The sequence below is a fragment of the Lethenteron reissneri genome, chromosome 25, assembly GCF_015708825.2.
Source record: "Lethenteron reissneri isolate LAM-NWPU_2019-01 chromosome 25, ASM1570882v1, whole genome shotgun sequence".
Classification (NCBI taxonomy): domain Eukaryota; kingdom Metazoa; phylum Chordata; class Hyperoartia; order Petromyzontiformes; family Petromyzontidae; genus Lethenteron; species Lethenteron reissneri.
The window spans coordinates 11,882,944-11,901,454 of NC_083803.1; the positions used below are offsets into that span (position 1 = coordinate 11,882,944).

The 18,511-nt window shown below is 50.0% G+C and overlaps 1 protein-coding gene across 1 annotated transcript; it reads left to right on the forward strand.

Annotated features, from left to right (window-relative positions):
* Positions 1-1,445: 1,445 nt before the first annotated feature.
* LOC133347240 (solute carrier organic anion transporter family member 1C1-like) lies at positions 1,446-18,150 on the forward strand. The gene is made up of 15 exons (XM_061559348.1): positions 1,446-1,516; positions 3,655-3,720; positions 4,952-5,093; positions 5,461-5,593; positions 6,629-6,753; positions 7,567-7,713; positions 8,317-8,415; positions 10,030-10,509; positions 11,983-12,147; positions 12,872-13,067; positions 13,492-13,651; positions 14,039-14,217; positions 15,225-15,289; positions 16,225-16,345; positions 16,614-18,150. Exons 2-15 carry the CDS (start codon positions 3,664-3,666, stop codon positions 16,912-16,914), a joined length of 2,370 nt encoding a protein of 789 aa, XP_061415332.1. The 5' UTR covers positions 1,446-1,516; positions 3,655-3,663; the 3' UTR covers positions 16,915-18,150.
* Positions 18,151-18,511: the final 361 nt, after the last annotated feature.

Genomic DNA, 18,511 nt, shown 5'->3' on the forward strand with positions numbered 1-18,511 from the left:
ACCAATACATTTCATAGTGACCCATTCGCAGCCATATTTAATCAATTATCTTTGCGTTAAATTACGTTTCAGATTTAAGTAAAACATATAAAAACGGCTGCTCCCAACGGGGTGGGGGGGGGGGAGTCAAAAAGCGGCAGTCTGTCGATACCTGGCCTAGAAGAAGCAATGTTGACACCACACACACACAAAAGTGCTGATCATTACATTGTCTCTCGGAGGCTGATTCACCCCCCCCCCCCCGTCGCCAACAGCCGGCATCTGAAGTCGCAATCTTCCGATTCGCGAGCCGCTGGCCCTGCCGCTGAGCCACTCGGGTCTACGCCGTGGCCTCCTCCTCCTCCTCTCAGCGAGCCTTCCACGCGTCACGCGATAAGCTCAGAGTGTACCTAGCCTGGCACAAGCGCTAACAGTGACGTCCGCCGTCACTTAGTGGCGATTGGAGGCTGTTGCTTTTGCATGGGAGTGGTGGTTGTACCTGTTGCCTCACAATAGGACAAGTTCGCTCGGTAGTTTGTAAGCTAAGGTACGGTGGGTCATTTATTATATTATTAAAAGACGGGTTTATTATATATGTTTTATCCATCAGCCATATGAGCGTCTAAACTATTGTTTATTTGACCAGGTGAGGTTTACTGAGCTCCGTAGCTATTTTTCAGATGCGACATGGCCATAAATGATAGTTCAACGAAGTGGCTTATCGTGTGGAAATTTTAAGCAGCCAAAATACTTTCAACGCGTGATGTTAATTATAAATGTGGAGAGAAAATAACGGAGGACCGGAGAAAAATCCACGCGACCACGGGGAGAGATACACCGCAAACTCCAAAAATACACAGCAGGCGTCGGGGGTCGGGATCGAACCCACGAAGGCAGCCTGCACACCAGGCGAGGTCGTTAACATCTCGCCACCGTGGCACCCCAAACCAAACCGGCAGCATTTTTGTTTAAGTTGTTCGGGTTAATGAACTTGGGTGGCAGGATCGTGAGAGGTGGCGGTGGCTTGGGGGGGGAGGGGCTTCATCCAGCAGTGGATTGTGGAAGCGCGTGTTGTCTCCTTATGTGTTTTGCCATGCGTGTTTACCAATGGGACACCCTGGTCACCCATGCAATCGAGATGTCCCGTCAAGCGAGTCGTATTTTTTCCAATTAAACACTGTTACCGGCCGCTGATGATTCCGATAAGATTGTTTAAGACATTTCACAGCTTAAGAACATTCTGGACGCAGGGGTTGTTTGTGTGGTGGCGGAGGCGGCATCAAACCCGGTCCAAGCACAGCTCTGTACTGTTCCATAATCACAGTTGCCGCAGTTACCGAGTGAGCGAGAAATAAATATAGCAGAGCCGCCTTTGTCTCCCCGAGGACCCCGCTCCCCCTCCTCTCCCCTCCCCTAAGTGCCACCTCCGAGTCAGGTTTCACACGCGAGAGAGACGCGGTCGACAGGAGCACAGGCGAAGGTGAGCGACAGACGTCGGCGGAGACGTATAAAGACCAAAGATCACGGCATACAGACGGTGCGGAGGGGAGACACGGATGGGGGTGGGGGGCGATAAAACAGAAACATGGGAAAAGACGCGGTAGGCGCAGACACGTGGCTATTGAGACGCGGAACAACACAGAGAACGAGGGACAGACGTGGACGCACACACGCGCGTGGGTACGGAGACGGGGAACACTTGTGGGAGATGCGTCGCGGCGAGAGATGGGGACAGTGGAAGGGGCAGCAGAAGAGATGCGGGGAAACGGAGCTCGAGATGGCGAGAGTGGATTCACGAGCCGACTGCGGCTGCGATGAAGACCGTGGGGGGGGGGGGAGATTGGCGTGCGACGATGTCATTTTGGAGCAAGCTCTGACAGGGGGGGGGGCGGGGGAGTGGCGGGGGGGATGTTCAGGATCGCCAAGCGAAGAGCCCAGAACCCAGCTTCCCTGTCCACTTCATCTGGGCAGAGCGCCGAAAGAAGCTCTGGGTGCCAGGAGAGTGGCTTGGCTGCCAAGGCAGCAGTGCGGTCATCCGTGCCTCAAAGCAACGGCCTAACCCTTAATGGAGGCGTTACATCTGCGATGGGGGCATAGTAGAAATGTAGTCTGCTCGGTCAAGTGTCTTTCCTTGCTGATGCTCAATGTGATTGACTTTGGAATCCCATAATTCCGTGCTGCCTGTTTAGCCTAGCACTTTGTGTGTACCGTGTGGGTAAAATGTGACTTGGGTCAATGGTCAGAAGCTGTTTTAGCCACATGTTACTCAAGTCACGGTACTTAATTCACTAAGATTGTGAATTTATACTCAATGACCATTGAGACGATGCTCGTCCCCATGTTTACAAACCTGGGACCTGAGCGCAGGGCGTCTCATGCATTTAAAAAAAAAATTCGCAGGCGAGGTTGCTTCCAATTTCGAGTCCCTATGGGATTTACGCGTACATTGCCTTGAGAACGTAGGTACGGTTGGCATGGCAGCAGCCTTAAGTCGACCATTAACGACCCACACACACCTGAACTCTCACACACGCCCCGCCTTTGTCTCCCCAGTGGCGATGTTTACACGTAGAACCAGGTAGGGGTGTACCTCGATGTACTTTTGTCTTGCGTTTTTAAAAACCTGAGCGTGAAAGTGAAAAATCTCATAGCGCCTTAATAGGTTATTGTTAACAGTCGGTTAGATACTCTTTGGTTCTTTCGGTAAAGTCACGTAAAATAAATTAATTTATTTTATATTTTATACCTACGTGACTTTGCCGAAAGAACCAAAGAGTATGGATCCCTGCAGTCACGAAAACTTCAAATCTAGTCTGCTAAACGGCTATACGAGAGATATTTGTCTATTTTTTACAGTGCGTGTCTGTGGGAGAAGAGTGTGCTTTTTCACGCGTGTGTTGGTGTTGGGTGTGCGTGCAAGTGTGGATATGTGCGTGTGTGTCTGCATGTGTATTTTGGAGTGGGGAGCGGTGGTGTAGAGATTAGCACGCTGCGCTATAAACCCGGGGACCCGAGTTCGATTCCCGCTCACGGCCAATACCGGTGACGATAATTTGAGCCGGTCCTGGGCCTTCCCAAGGTCGACTCAGCCTTAAATGAGTAAGCATCGCCACTGGGGAGACAAAGGCGGCCGGGCGTGGTGTTGGCCACCCACACCCCTTCGTGTGCTTTTGGGGCCTTCATGGACCTTCATAGGTGCTCGCTAACAGCATTTGCCCCAACAGTCTGTTAAGGCTACACGGGGGATTCGTGTCTGTCTTCGTGTGTTTGTGAGTGCGTGAGTGTGCGTGGACGTGGGTAATGGTGGACTTAAGGCAATCAATCTCTTCGCCAATTGGAAGTGGGATCAATCTTGGTTTGCGCAATAGATTTTCGTAAGCTGCTTGGTACTCGGGTTGCTGGGCCTGGCGGAGGTAAGTTTGCCCATCGGATAAGCCCCGTTTACTTCCCCACAAACCGATACTCATTCTATCGACCCCAGAGGGATGATGGACTAAGTCAACCCCCAAAAAGGATTTGAACTCGCAACCTTCCGATTGTGAGCCACTCATTCTACTGCCGAGACGCCGAGCTTATTATTACAAAGGGATTGTCACTTTGTGGCCTGGGTAAATTATAAACGAATGGATTAGAAGCGACAATGATTCTCGTGTTAACATTGATGTTTTGTCACAGACTACAAAGATGGATCAGACCCTTCCTGCCCCTCCGGTCAGGCGACCTCGGTTTGCCAACATCAAGGTTTGTTTGTCTGAAGGACGCCACCATAAACAAACAGCTGCTATTTTACAGAAACGTGTGCATTGCATGATGCACGTCACAAGCTTGAAGCTTCAAACTTGATATCACTGCGGTGACACTGGTATGTTTATTAATAATGTCGATGACATCACTAGAGTGGCATGCCTTCACGTCATTTTAAACTTTTTATTATCGTCGATAAGCTTCAAACTCGTTTTGGACAGACCATGACACACAGCCAGGTTGTATCCGCGGAATAACAGCTGTTTGTTTTATTTTTGGCATTCTTTAATGAGACTTTGAAATGTCTTGGATTTTCGTTATCTCGTTTCAATGCAGTCCATTTCGTCCCCCAGGTGATGGTATTAGTCGTGTTTAATGTGACGTGAAAGCACGTTACAGGTGGGCCGCCGTGAGAAGGCTTTGACATTCCTCGAAGACACTGGTTTAACCGATTAGCATGGTTGGATATGTACGGTGCGACAAAAGTTCAACATACTTACATAAACATCAACTGCATCAGAACATCAACAGGCCGACAATAATAACAATAGGATATGTTTCTAAGGCACATTTAATCTGCAGATTCCAATGCATGTCTCTTTAATACATTTAAATTTATGGACAAGCCACATGGAGTGTCCGGGCAATAGGCTGTGTATGACATTGCTATTAAGCCGATTTAATGACAGTTTGTGTTCGTGTTTAGAAAACGTGCACCTCATGAATTTTGTCACCACTCGTCCACTGAACAACCACATTAACTTGTATGCCTCTTTAATTTGACGTTGTCCTTTTCCCCCAACCTTACCCTGATCGAGCTGTCGGCATCGGGTCACAAGACAAAGCGTCTTTTAAGATCTTCCATAGCAGTACAACCCTCCTCGTTGGAGAACAGACCCCACAAGGGGATACTGCAGAGCTGCATCTGAGATCCCTTCTTCAAGTGACCTCTGGTCTACACATAGTAGAGGGAAGCACTTCCCACTCGCCATGCATGCGAGGGTAATGTTCATCACGTGACAGTAAAACCAATATGTTAATAATCACAGCTGGCACTGAGCCAAATGAAGCGCATAATCGAATTTCACATGAGTTGTTTTTTGAGCCGTCATTAGTGATCAGGCTGAGACCATCAACTCTCTACACAGGATGACGGCCTGGATGCAAAGTCCTCGTCTATCAAACCATAACTCCCCAACTCCTCTCACGTACCCCCCGCACCCTGCAGGTTTTCTTGCTCTGTCTGTCGCTGCTCTTCTTCTCCAAGGCGATGTCCGGCAGCTACATGAAGAGCTCCATCACCTCCATCGAGCGCCACTTCAACCTGCCGAGCTCCGTGGCTGGGATCATCGACGGCGGCTTTGAGATGGGTACGTATGGCCGCAGACACCTTTCCTACGAGCTCCCAAATTCACGGAGAGAAAGCTGAAGACCTGGGGTCGAGATCCTCGTACATTTGATCCTGGTCCTCCTTGAACACAACAACAAACGCCACTTCCCACTGAGTGGCGGTGATGTCACCGCGGTGCTTGTGCCAGGCTAGGTGCACCTTGAGGCTACGTGAAGTGCCGAACGCTCGCTTGCAGGAGGTCAGAGGACATACCTGTCCTCTGACCACTTAGCAGTGAGCCTTCTCCACGTGGTCTCAAAATATACCTATCTTGGTACATGTGCTGTTGTGATATTGTAGTCACTTTGTGAGTGGATCCTAGCTTGCTATTATGCTGTTGCCACCAGGCAATCTGCTGGTGATCACGGCTGTGAGCTACTTTGGGGCGCGCTTCCATCGTCCTCGCATCATCGCAGCCGGAGCCACCCTCATGGGGCTGGGCACCCTGCTCATAGCCCTGCCGCACTTCCTCATGGGCAGGTGAGCTCCTCCTTACACTCCCACACAAAGACACACACGGAGCCACCCTCATGGGGCTGGGCACCCTGCTCATAGCCCTGCCGCACTTCCTTATGGGCAGGTGAGCTCCTCCTTACACTCCCACACAAAGACACACACACAGTCAGACACTCGTAATACAAAGAATCACACTCGTATACACCTAAAACTTCAGCGACAAGAGCCGCTATTCGCCACTAAATCTCAATGATGTCACCACAACGCTTGTGTCAGTCTAGGTGCACTTTGAGGCTCGCTGGTAGATATTCTTCTTCTTCGTGTCTAACCTACATAGTCTGTGCCCAACATTCTGCATAGGCCACCACTGGTAGATGCACCACCTGTACTCCCCACGGTGCCAACTTGAAACTTTTTAACAACCCAGCAATCTGTTCATAGTTGTCACCATTGCTCCTCCGCCCTCCGTTGTTGCTGGAGGTCGACTGCCTCCCACTACCCAGTAGCGGCCTTCATCAACCTCCTTCACAGAGGCCCATCTTTATACCGCTGATACGAGTCATCGGCAAATCAAATCAGCTCAAAATCCTCCCGTACCACTGACAAATACAGCTAAGCATATGTATGGGTCACTGAAAGGCGTAGCCGAGGCTCTGATGCGCCAGGCGTGAGCCTAACTTGCGCCTATTGGCCGCTCACTGAGCGTTCACCAGATTGGCAGATTGCGAGGCATTGGAATTTGATTGTACAAGGAGTATTTAAGGGTGAAAGCCCGGGAAATTTAAACAAATTGTAACTTGGAATCGGTTAGAGAGCCACTGAGGGTATTTAAGTGGGATTGACTAGGAAGAAGCGAGGTAAGAAGGACTTCCATCCATGCAAACACGATCATCGTCGTAACTGCTGTCATCACCACATCAAAAGATCATGATTGTGATCGTCACCATCACCACCTTTGATAATGCCGCAAGTAAGAATAAACATCCTCTGCGCACCCGGTGTTGGTTTGTCGTACCCCTGGATGGAACTGCCTCCCCCCCGTGCTGCGCTCATCTGCAGATACGACTACCAGAGTCACACGTACGGGGAGGGGCCCCAGTGGATGTGCGTGCCACGCGGCCAGCAGTCCAGCCTCCCGCAGGAGCCCACGTCAGCGGAGCCGGCTTCGGGCAGTGGTGGGGAAGGTTCGTGACGCGAGAGACTCGCACTCCGAGAAAGAGGGGGTCACGAGATGACAGTGCTCTCACTCAATCTCTAGTTGGTTGGATCCTCAGATGGCTTTTGTTGGCACTGCATGGTTCCATGCTTCCACCGACGGAGCGCTTGTGCCACGCCCACTTTTTGAAACCTTTAACAACGGTTGCCTTCGGTGACCTCCCCCTCTTTCCTCCTGAAGACGATCGCTTGTGTTGTGATCGAAACGTCGTGGTTTATTTTATTTTATTTACATTTTTCTATTTTTTTACCGAAAGAACCAAAGAATAAGTCTACATTATAGGCTGCCAGTACACTCACTCAGGTTAAGAACCAGGCTACAGTCTACATTATAGACTGCGAATATGCTCACCAAGCTTAAAAACCAGGCTACAGTCTACATTATAGACTGCCAAGACACTCACCATACTTAATAACCAGACTATAGTCTACATTATAGACTGCCAGTACACTCACTCATATTAAAAACCAGGCTGCAGTCTATATTAGTGGTTTTTCTTTTGTATTATTTTATTTTCATTTTTTAAAATTATTTTCTATCTACATTACTTTACCGAAAGACCCAAATAATATATACTCTATTTGGTTGTTTTTGCTCTGATTTATGTTCGCTTCGTCTGTTCTGCTTTGTACGTCATACCTGTTGTTATTCCGGCCACCCAGGTCACTGTGGCCCATTGAGACTCTCCTGGTCTCTAAAGTTCTCACTTGGTCCATTAAATCTAACTTGAAGCTTGCCTGTCGGCCTCCGGCTGCGTCGTACGCGTGCGTCTCTACCCCAGGCTGCCAGCACAAGGCGCAGTCGTCACTCTGGGTGCTCATACTCGTGGGGAACGCGCTCAGGGGCATCGGGGAGTCGCCCATCACTCCCCTGGGCATCTCCTTCCTGGACGACCACGCGCGCGCCGACAACTCCGCCTTCTACCTGGGTGCGTGCGGTCGGTGCCTCTTCCCCTCCTGTGTGTTCAGGCGTCCAGGGCACTAGCGAGAGAATAGAGGCAGGTAGGGCAGTTCGCCTCAAGCGCCAGGTCCGAGGGGGCCTCAGAGGAATCGTCATCTGGCTTTTTTTTGCTCATCTGGCCGGTTGAGCTGCTCGTCTCCAGTGCTATGTGCATCCGAAAAGTCAAGTCAGAGTCATAGAACAACTGCTGTTGACTTTCCCACAACGTTTTAGTTGCTTTATCGACCCCGGAGGGAGGGATGATGGGCTGAGTCAACCCCAGTAACCAGGGTTTGAACTCTCAACCTTCTGCTTGTGAGCTGCTCCCTCTACCGCTGAGCCACGTGGCCGGGTCTTTCAAGCTGGGAGACGATGCGTGCACGGGCCAGAGACAGGTGGCTATGGGAGGGAGGGGTCAAAGTGTCAAGGTGCAGCCCTTCGATTGCTTGCTCATTACACTGCCGCTTGCTCTACCTCTGAGCCGCCTGGCACTTCGAAAGGCGCTCAATGCGTGCAGCGCTTGCTCCGAGAGTTGGTGAAAGTGGACACCCTTCGAGGTCTGCATCACTGACACTGCCTGTGTGTGCCACAGGATGCGTAATGACCGTGGGGCTCATCGGCCCTGCAGTCGGCTTCCTGGTTGGATCCGTCTGCACGAAGCTGTTCGTGGACGTGGGGTTCGTCAATATGGGTGAGGCAGCGTGACGTACTCCCTCGGAGAGGCCCCTGCGCAGGTCTGGTCGGTCTAGCCCGGCAAGGCTGACGTTGTCAAGAAGCCACTGTCTATGACGAGCTTGCTACGTTCGCTGCAGGGCTTGTGGTTGGAGAGAGGCATCCATGACACAACTCACACGATTGATCTGTTACGCTCTCCTCTGTTTTCTGGAGCTGAAGAAGCTCCAGCACGTAATGTGAAGTATTCGGCAATGCCAAAGAACATGCGGTTGAGAATAATTGACGACGCACTTTAATAATAGTGAGAGTCTTCTCCTGGTGTATTCTGCAAGCATATTATTTGTTTGCTTATAATCTTAAACACAAAATATAGGAATCGTCCCTGATGCAGGAAAAGTCAAGGCAATTTTTAAGCAGCGTTTTTCTTGAGAGGTTTGATCAACTTCATATAGAGTAGTTTTTTCTGCTGTGGTGAGGAAATTAGATTGTTTTTTATTTGACGAATATATGTGTATTGCCCAGGGGGGTCAGAGCACTGAGCCAGTACCCCCTGTCCCCTCTCCCCGAGATCCTGAGAGCAAATCGAGGTGACCCACGGTGATTAAACCAGGTTCTCAAGAGCAGTGAGTGGATGGCTTCAGCTTTGTTACCGATATATTTAGTGTCACCCGTCATAACCGAGCGTCGATGCCGACGACAGATGCTGTCCAGGTTTGGTGAATGTCCCCCCCCTGTCCCCCCCCCCCCCCCCGAGGACAGTCCCATCCGACTGCTCTTCTTGTGTCACAAGCTCGTCCGTCTTCTTCCCGTTCCCCTTCTCGTCTCCTGTTTACAGCCCTGAACCGGCGGTGGAAATTTCACATGCCTATGTTGGCAGTGAGTCTCTCAAGTGGACAACCACTGTTAATTTTGTCCTTACGCGATCTGTGGGATGTTCCTAACACTGGAGACGCAAGACACAACTGCTGTGACATCGCCCATTGACACTGCATGCAATCTATGCCTCATGATCCATGCATCCGAGATGCATGTGCCATAGCTCGTTGGAATCCGCTCATAGAGATGAGTTCAACGCTATAAATATCTCCTCTGTTGGATGTTCCTACCGGGGATGTAAAGCACAACTCATGTGACTTCTCCGACTGACACCCCATGGAATTTACGCTTCACGCTCTACATACGCATCCAGAATGATATTTTATCGGCCGCAGAGGAAAGGTGGGCCGAGTCAGCCCCCAACCGGGATTTTATTGGCAGCCGATTGCTCTTCCGCATAGTCACCTGGGCAACTGTGATGCTCTTCGGTACATTCCCTGCATGTGCCATAATTCCTCTCCTTCTAGACTTCTCAACAATGATTCCTGCTTCTCAACAACATTTTCACCATATTCCTATCGGAGTGTTCACTTTTTTGTCCACACCACATGCCAAGTGCATTCACTGTTTGTGCGCCCTCCTCCCGTGACATCCACATTTCACTTGCGTATGTCAAACCATTTCTGTGCGAGCGTGCATTTGTCTTGGGGTTTTTTTTTGGTTAGTTTTTGCGCTACAAACGCAGCGCACCCTAACACCTCTTTCCAATTCCCACCGTTCCCTGGACCCCCCCTGGCCCTCCGCACCGCCGCAGAGGAGGTGACCATCTCTCCGCAGGACTCCCGCTGGGTAGGGGCCTGGTGGCTGGGCTTCCTGATCGCCGGGGGCATCACGCTGCTCACCGCGCTCCCGCTCTGGTTCTTCCCGGCCTCTGTGCCCCACGAGGAGGAGTTTGCAATGGCGGCTGCGGCAGTGGCGACGGTGGGAGACGGGCGCGGAGACCTGGACGCTCTGAGCGCGGGAGAGAGAGCTCATGAAGCGTCTGGCAAGGAGGAGGGCGCGCACTCTGCCAACAATGAGCAAAGGACGGTCATTAATACAAGGGGACTTGACATTGTCGGTCACATTGCTGAAGCGGAACTTGCTGAAAGGAATACTGTACAAGATTCGGCCAAAAATAAATACAAAGCTAGTACTGAGCTTGCCAGCCGGCACACAGAGAGTAACGTGCGTCCTGAAAACACGGAGGCAAGCTTGCATCTCACTCCGGAAACCATCAGATCTCTGGCTAAAGGTAAGGTGATTCAGCGAAATGAATAATAATAATACTAAAAGGTTGGGGTGGTGCCGCAGTGCTTTGTTTGCTACGCAATGAACCCGGCGACCTGAGTTTGATTGCCTACAGCAGCCAACGGTGAGTGGGGCGAGTGATATCTGAACCGTTTCTGGCCCCCTCTTCACCGTCCCGCGCTAATCCGTGTGGTGAGGTATGGTCCAACTTCTCCCCAAGGTGGACACAGCACGTGGAATCCTTGACGGATGGGCTGTAAGAAATTCCACCACTTTTATAATTGCTTTTAAAACAAATTTGCTAGAGGTAGCCTAGTTATAATACAATTGTGTTTATATGAAGAGATTGACCTCAAATTGGCAGTCATCAGAATTGTATGCATTCCTGGTACAATAGTTGCTCCCAATATATTCGATTTAAATCACCATCAAATAATTTTGGCATTTTATAATGACTGCTGTATTTTCACTTCATGCAATTATTTCGCCGCGTGTATTTTCTTGATGAAAAAAAAAGCCCCAATTATAACCGAGGCAAAAAATGTGAACGTCAATGGAGCACGGTCATGTGCGTGGTGCATCGGCTGTAGCGTTGGGCGGTCATGAGTGGGGGGGGAGGAGGAGGCCACGAGTCCTGGTAAGGGTGGGAGGAGTGTGAGCAGTGGCACAGTGGTTAGCTTACTGCACTCCGAACCCAGCGTCCCGAGTTCAATTCCCGCTCACGGTCAAGCACAGTGACTAATATCTCAACCCATGCTGGGCCCTCCCCTAGGTGAGTTCAGTCTTCAATGAGTATACCTGGTCTTATGTGTAAACATCAGCAGAGGGGAGACAAATATGGCCGGGCATGGTGCTGGCTACCCACCCTCACGTGTGCCATGTCGTCTTAAATAGGCGCTCTCTTTAAAAATAACGTGTTTCAAAATAATTTGCACAGCTCACGAATGAAATCTGCCCCGTTATTGAGGATATTTACGATTATGATACCCCTCCTGGCCAGTGTGTAAGAGTAGGCCAGTGTATCCTGTAGAGTACCCTCCAGTGGAGACCAAACAGCAATCGGAGGGCTGCTCCTTGACCCTTTGACCCCTCCCTAGCCACCTCTCTGGCCCGTGCACGCATCGTCTCCCAACTTGAGAGACCCGGCCATGTGGCTCAGTGTTAGAGCGATCGGCTCGCAAGCAGAAGTTTGAGAGTTCACATCCTAGTTAGAAAATCCTAGTTAACATGGTTTGCTACGTACGATGCGAAAGAAGTTCAGCATACATACATTCTGTGACCCAGCCCATCATCCCTCCATCCGGGGTCGATAATACGAGTACCACTTTGTGGGGAAGACAACGGTGATCGTCCTTTGGATAGGAATGTGGTACTTTCGCCACCGGTCCAGGGCTGCAAGCGGGAGATGAGCGCCTGTAGATGTTTCATGGCAACTGCTTTGTTTACACGAGCCCGGGGAGTCTCTTTGCTTCCGTAGACTTCCTGCCGTCCCTGCGCTGCCTGATGGCGAACCCCGTGTACGTGTGCATGCTCATCAACTACGTGATGCTCATGAACGCCTTCATGGGCTTCTTCACGTTCAAGGCCAAGTACCTCGAGGAACAGTTTGGCGAGACGGCTTCACGCAGCAACCTCATTATAGGTGTGGCAAGTCGACACACGCCCGCACACACTTGCGTACTTGTAACCCCGACCATGAGACATGAACTGTTTAATACGCACTGGTTTGTGCAAATAAACCCTGTTGTACTGTTTAACGCGTAGGCTTTCGCGACCAACATTGTCCATAGTAACGGTGTTTTTGGGTTAGATCGCTTCAATGTAAATGTTTCGTAAAACCCACCACCACCCAAATGGACTGATGAAACTGGTTGCTGTAATCGCCAGCAAAACGTCGTACTCAAGTTTGGAAATGTTGTGGGTTTACTCTCCAACACACCGGTGTGCCGAAGTAGTAACTAATTGGCACGTTCTGTTTACGTGACAAACCTTAGTAATTGGCTGCGTCGGGTGGTGACGGGTTAACGACACATTTATATATTTACGCGATCCAACCCAAAAGAAAACCGTACTGCCTAACCTGCAATGTATTTCTCTCACGGCTGCCCTACTCCGCCATGCTGGTCTTGGACGAGGTTGGCGTACCAACGCTTCACCCCACCACCACACCCGACCTCATGATTGACTGACCGTGGTGAACCCATTTATACTGCTGGGTGGAAATAAGTGGCGGGGGAAGGGCGGATTTGAACGGTGACCTTCATGCGGCACAGCCCAGCACGCTACCCATTGCCCCATGGCAGATGCCTGTGATGGTAGAAATGCACTTGAAATGATTTTCCACCCTCCCCAATGTCCCGAGCCAGGCGCGGTGAGCCTGCCCATTGTGGCCATCGGCATATTCCTGGGCGGCCTCGTGTGCAAGCGCGCCAAGCCGTCCCTGCTGAGCCTGGCGCTGCTGGTCCTCGCGATGGAGTTCCCGGGATTCCTCCTCACGCTGCCGTACTTCTTCATCGGATGCGGAGGGGCGCGCGTCGCCGGCGTTACCGTCCCGTATGATGGGTGAACACGAGCACCCTGGCCATGCCCCCACTCTCATCCCACTGGACTTTCATTTAACTGGAATAAAGGTAAAGGTGCAGCCCTGCAATCTCTTGCTCATGCCACTGCTGGCTGGAAGGGCTTCCAACTAGAGGGAGCTCTCGAGAACCTGTCTCTTGTTCGCGACTCTCTGCACGAATTCTGCACGTGCTATTATTTTGGCCAACTCCTCCATGCTGGCCAGACAAGAATAAGTACCCGTGTTGTACTCCACCGCGCACAACCGGACGACACAACAATTTGTGCGGTGGAGACAAGGACGGCCAGGGGTGGTGGTGCCCACACCACCCCTCCATGCGCCGTCGCGACCTTCCTAGGGGCAAGCGAACAGCACTTTCCCAGCAGCTTGTGCGAGCTACCTGGGGGAATCTGTGTGTGTCCGTAGTGGTACAGTGCTGCCGGGCGGGTCGCTGCTGGCTCCGTGCAACGCGCACTGCGCGTGCTCCTCAGGCGCGTGGGACCCGGTGTGCGGCGCGGACGGCGTCACCTACGCGTCGCCCTGCCTCGCCGGGTGCTCCGTCATGCGGGGCAGCGGCAGGGACACGGTCAGAGCCGCCATTGCCCCGTGTTGATTCCTGCGGGTGTGCGTGTTTCCTTTTTGTGTGCGTGTGTTTGCTTCCTGTGTGTGATTTCTGTGTGCACGTGTTTGATTCCTGTGTGTGTGTTTGATTCCTGTGTGTGTGTGTGATTCCTGTGTGTGTGCTTGATTCCTGTGTTTGATAGCTGTGTGCATGTGTGTGTTTGATTCTTGAGGGTGATTCCTGTGTGTGTGTGATATCTCTGAGTGTGTGCGATTCCCGTGCGCGCTTGTGGACAATGGTGGAATCAAATCCCGTTTGATTTGCCGCTCATTGCAGAGGTCCTCTGTTCGGATCCGTTTGGCCTCCCTGGTTAATCTTCATGTCTTGTGTTTCACCATGTGGGCAAGTCAGGTTTACCAGGAGTGCGCTTGCATCGGTGCCGGAGGCACGCACAATTCCTCAGCCTTGTTGGAGCAGTGCCCTCGGGAAGACGACTGCCACAGGAAGTTCATCCTCTTCATGCTCAGCTCCTCCGTGGCCGCGTTCTTCAACGCCTTGGCCTTCACGCCAAGCTACACTTTCTTCATACGGCACGTTTCTGCCGCAGCCCACAACATTGGACCGTAATGGCAGCCAGTGAAGGCACGAGGCTGCAGCCTCGAACGTAGGAAGGTGGCGCAGTGAAGTATCCATTTGTACGTGTGGTAGCATAACATGTGGGAGGTTGGTCTCTTCGTGAGGATTTTAAAAGTTAGTCCTCGTCATCAGCCACGGTAATTCATCGCTGGTTGAAAACATACATCCCCATCTTGAAGGCAGACCGGGATTAAAATTAAATAAAAAGGCAAAACAAAAGCAGGTTGGAGGAAACCCAGAAACAGCTAGATCATAGGCGATAATTAACTATATTACTGTTTGAAGTGTTTGACCTGTATTAACCATTTCTGCACTCTACTGCATTGCACTCTGTCACATTATGTGTGACCTCAGACGATGGCTTGCGATCGATGCGGTGCATTCCAGCGCTATCGGATCACACCCCATCGTTGGCACAGAAATCACATTGTGTATCCCACTATCTGGTGTTTGGCCCACGTGCCACTCCAATGCCTGTCTTGGCAAGCTGCTCTCTTCCATCGTGCACGTGTCCCACCCAACGCAACCTTCTTTTCCACCGATTAGATTTACAACGCCCCATGCCACATTCTATTCCAAACTTCCACGTTGCTTCCACAAAATACCTAGCATTATTCATAACCAATATGTAACTATAAAACTGAGCCGCTTGAGTAGTTGCCGTTCACTGAAATATCAGGCAGTCCCGCTTTGGTTTTGTTGGTCGCTGTGGACCCATCTAGTGGTACACGGTACATTTTTGTTGCGCTCAGTGTTGCTCTAGGTCAACTTCAGTAAAAGAAAAACAAGCACATGGTCGTTTTTACATTCTATAATTTCCCTGGGATTGAGAATAGGATTTAACCCAACTGTCAATGTGCTGACCCGATGTTCCGCTCATTCGGTTTTGACGAGTCTTCGTCGGACGTCGACTCTTCCTCTGTCGCTGTGTCTCACTTGCGACTCTCGCGTGTGTTTACAGAGGCATCAGAAAAGACCTGACTTCCTTTGCTCTGGGGATACAGACCCTCATTACCCGAGTGTTGGGTAAGGAAATCGTTTTGCACTCGGTAAAGGTGTAGCCCTGCAATTGCTTGGTTACGCCACTGCTGGAACAAAAAAGGCCCTCAAACGAGAGGGAGCTCTAGAGAGCACATCTAGATGATGCTTGGCCCACTTTCTACACTGCAGTGTGTCCATCCATACCGCTGGATGGAAAGAGGCGGTGGGGGTGCACGATTGTTCAAACTACCGTGCCAGGAGATCGAACCGGCGACCTTGCCAGCCCAGTGTGCTAAGCGTTGCACCACACAGCTTGAACCTGCTATTGCAAGAGGTGAAATGTATCTGCAGGCAATGGAATGTGTGACTTTAGTTCTCGATGCGTTTCCCTGCTGATATAAGCGTTGGGCCATGCTCTTCTGGCTTGGTCACCCTGAGGCACCGGTGGAAATATATTACGTTCCTATGACAATAACCGTTCTCCCCATAGAATGTTTTTGTTGATGTATATGACGAGAGCAGCAGGTAAAAGCTAATTTGATCAATCCCAGAGGACTGATGAACTGAGTCATCGCCCAACAGGGATTTGAAGACCATCTCGAGTTTGTGAAAGGGGCGTTTGCTTCAAGCACAGCCCGTAAACCATTCGTAGGAGTCAATTATACACATCTTAACAGTAAATGACATGTGCTCTTCATGCATGCGTAACTGTTAGAATATATAGTACACTAAAATGTTAAGTACTATACTTTTACAAATGTTAAAAAGCAGCTTTTTGCATGCTATGAACGGGTCAATAGCCCAGCCCCTGGCCCTGCTTGGCCCCAAGCCAGATACGGATGTCTTGTGAGGCCATCGGATCACGGTTTGGTCCCGGCTCGGCTTGGCACGGCAGTGGAAAATCACCCATACCGTGAGGTCTCGTGGTGGCTTGGTTTTGCATGTGGCAGTCGAGAAGGGGTCATTGTCTCTTTTTACAGCTGGGATCCCTGCACCGATTGTTTTTGGTGCTGCCATCGACTCCACGTGCCTCAAGTCATCATCAGGCCAGGCGTGCCAGGGCGAGGGCTCGTGCCACGTATACGACGTCAACGCGTACAGGCGAGCGCAGGCAGCCTCCAACTCACGCTCGCTTCACACTCCCGTACAGCTCGGCGTCGTGGAGATTTGGTGCCCATAACACGCATAAATATTAAGGGTGGACTTTTTCGTTGATGCAAAATGAACCAGTCAAACGTTTCCTGAAACAAATGATAACGTATAAGCCTGTCTACACACCGGCATCTGGAATGTGCTGGTTCTTGTGTGAAGTTGTGAATGTGACTGTAAATTGGCTGTCCACTTTGTTTGACACCCCTTTTGAAATCAGGAGGAAGCAGGTCGCGCTAATGACTGGGTTTCTGGGCATTTCGCTGCTCTTCACGGTCCTGGTTGTTGTGCTGATCTGGAAGGACGAGAAGAAAGCCCCGAGGCAAGGTGGGGCAGAGGTCAGGGCTGAGACCCACGGTGCCACTTCGTCCGAGTTCCTGAACCTGCCCTGCATCAGGACCACAGGAGACCAGGAGTGCCTCGTCTCAACGGTCACATCGGGCCTGCAGGGCTCAGAGCTTGATCACGGGGAACGGAGTATGAGGCTTCCTAATGCCGGTGGTGAGGGCTCATTGCTTTAAAGCAGAAAACATCAATAATAGTGACAGCAGGGTAATCAATGGGCATCTCTTGGTTCGAAAACAAAAACTGCAGCTCTGAAATATGACCCGATTGGTGTGTTGCCATATGGCCCTCTCACTGAAAAATAATTGCCAAATTGACGGAAAATTATTTGGCCATTTTTTTGACAAATCTCTGCAAAATTGCCATTCACCAACACTCACATTAGGCCCATGGATTTTAATCGTGTTTTTCGTGTGTGTATGATGACATAGGCAGTATATACTCATTATAAACCACACACATAGAATGGAATGGGATAATATTTCACAAAATGGAGTTAATCCAGGGATATGTCATTACTTAATTTTAAAACAAACAAGTGGGGAAAGTAGATACAAGTGGGATAAGAGCAAAATATTGTATGTTTTTACAGAAACGTGTCACTTGTGGTTCATAGTGGTCCCCGATGGAGTGAAGAGCATGGTTGGAAGGTCGTAGCGGCTGAACCAGTATGCTTTCTCATCACGATCTTCACGTATTGGCTGCTAGTATCAGATAATGGCCTTTCACACGTATCCTGTTGCAGCATGTTCCTGGTTCCTGTCTGATCCTGCAAATGTCAGTACAGGTATATCTCGAAAGAGCTGAATGCCTCATCAGAGTTCTGATTCTGAAATTTCGCGTTAATGCAATTGACAAACTATGTACACGTTTCGATGAATGAAATAAAAAATATATAAATTTGCGAGAACGAAATTTCATACGACACACACCATGAGATCAAACAAGAAGCACCGGGAAGAAGGCTGCGTCATCCCGTCCGCTGACAGCGTCACGGTATCCCCGCAGTGCCACAGTAAACGCCTCCACGTCACCTTTACAGTCATTTCAAACGTGCAGTCGATCTTTTTGGCAAGTTGCCTGAAAAGGTGAATTAATTTTGTTTTGAACTATTCAATCGTTTTAATATTTATGTATTATGAAAAGTGATATAGGTGAAACACATTTCCCTCATTTTTGTGTTAAATGAATGGGAGCAGCCGATTTCCGAAAATAATTTTTACACCGAGTTTTTGCAGAACGCATCCCTTTCATCAATCACGGGCTACCTGAATTTAATTTTCAGTTCCCCTTTGTGAGAATTGACGATTTAAGAGTCGATCTTAGTATGAATTATATTTCAGAGTTGTTTATTACCCAGTTCTGTCAATTGTACAATAAACTTTCTGAATAGTATTTCTGAAACTTATTTGTTTTCTTTCACTTGCTTTGCATTTCGTAACAACGAAGCTGGGACTGTTACTTGCAGGTGCGGCCCGTCCGTGCAGGTGAACTCGGCCGTCGCCTGGGGCGCCAAGTTAAGTGGGGCGCCAAATGCGAGTACAAAAATACAAATGAAAAAAAATACACATAAAACGAAATTGTCATTAATTCAATTCCCGTGCGCGTACAGAGGGAATATTAATTATAATGAATGTTGATTTGAAGCTTTCGTGACTGCAGGAATCCATACTCTTTGGTTCTTTCGGTAAAGTCACGTAGATAGAAATAAAATAAAACAAACCACGACGTTTCGATCGCAACACAAGCGGTCGTCATCAGGCTCATCAAGCT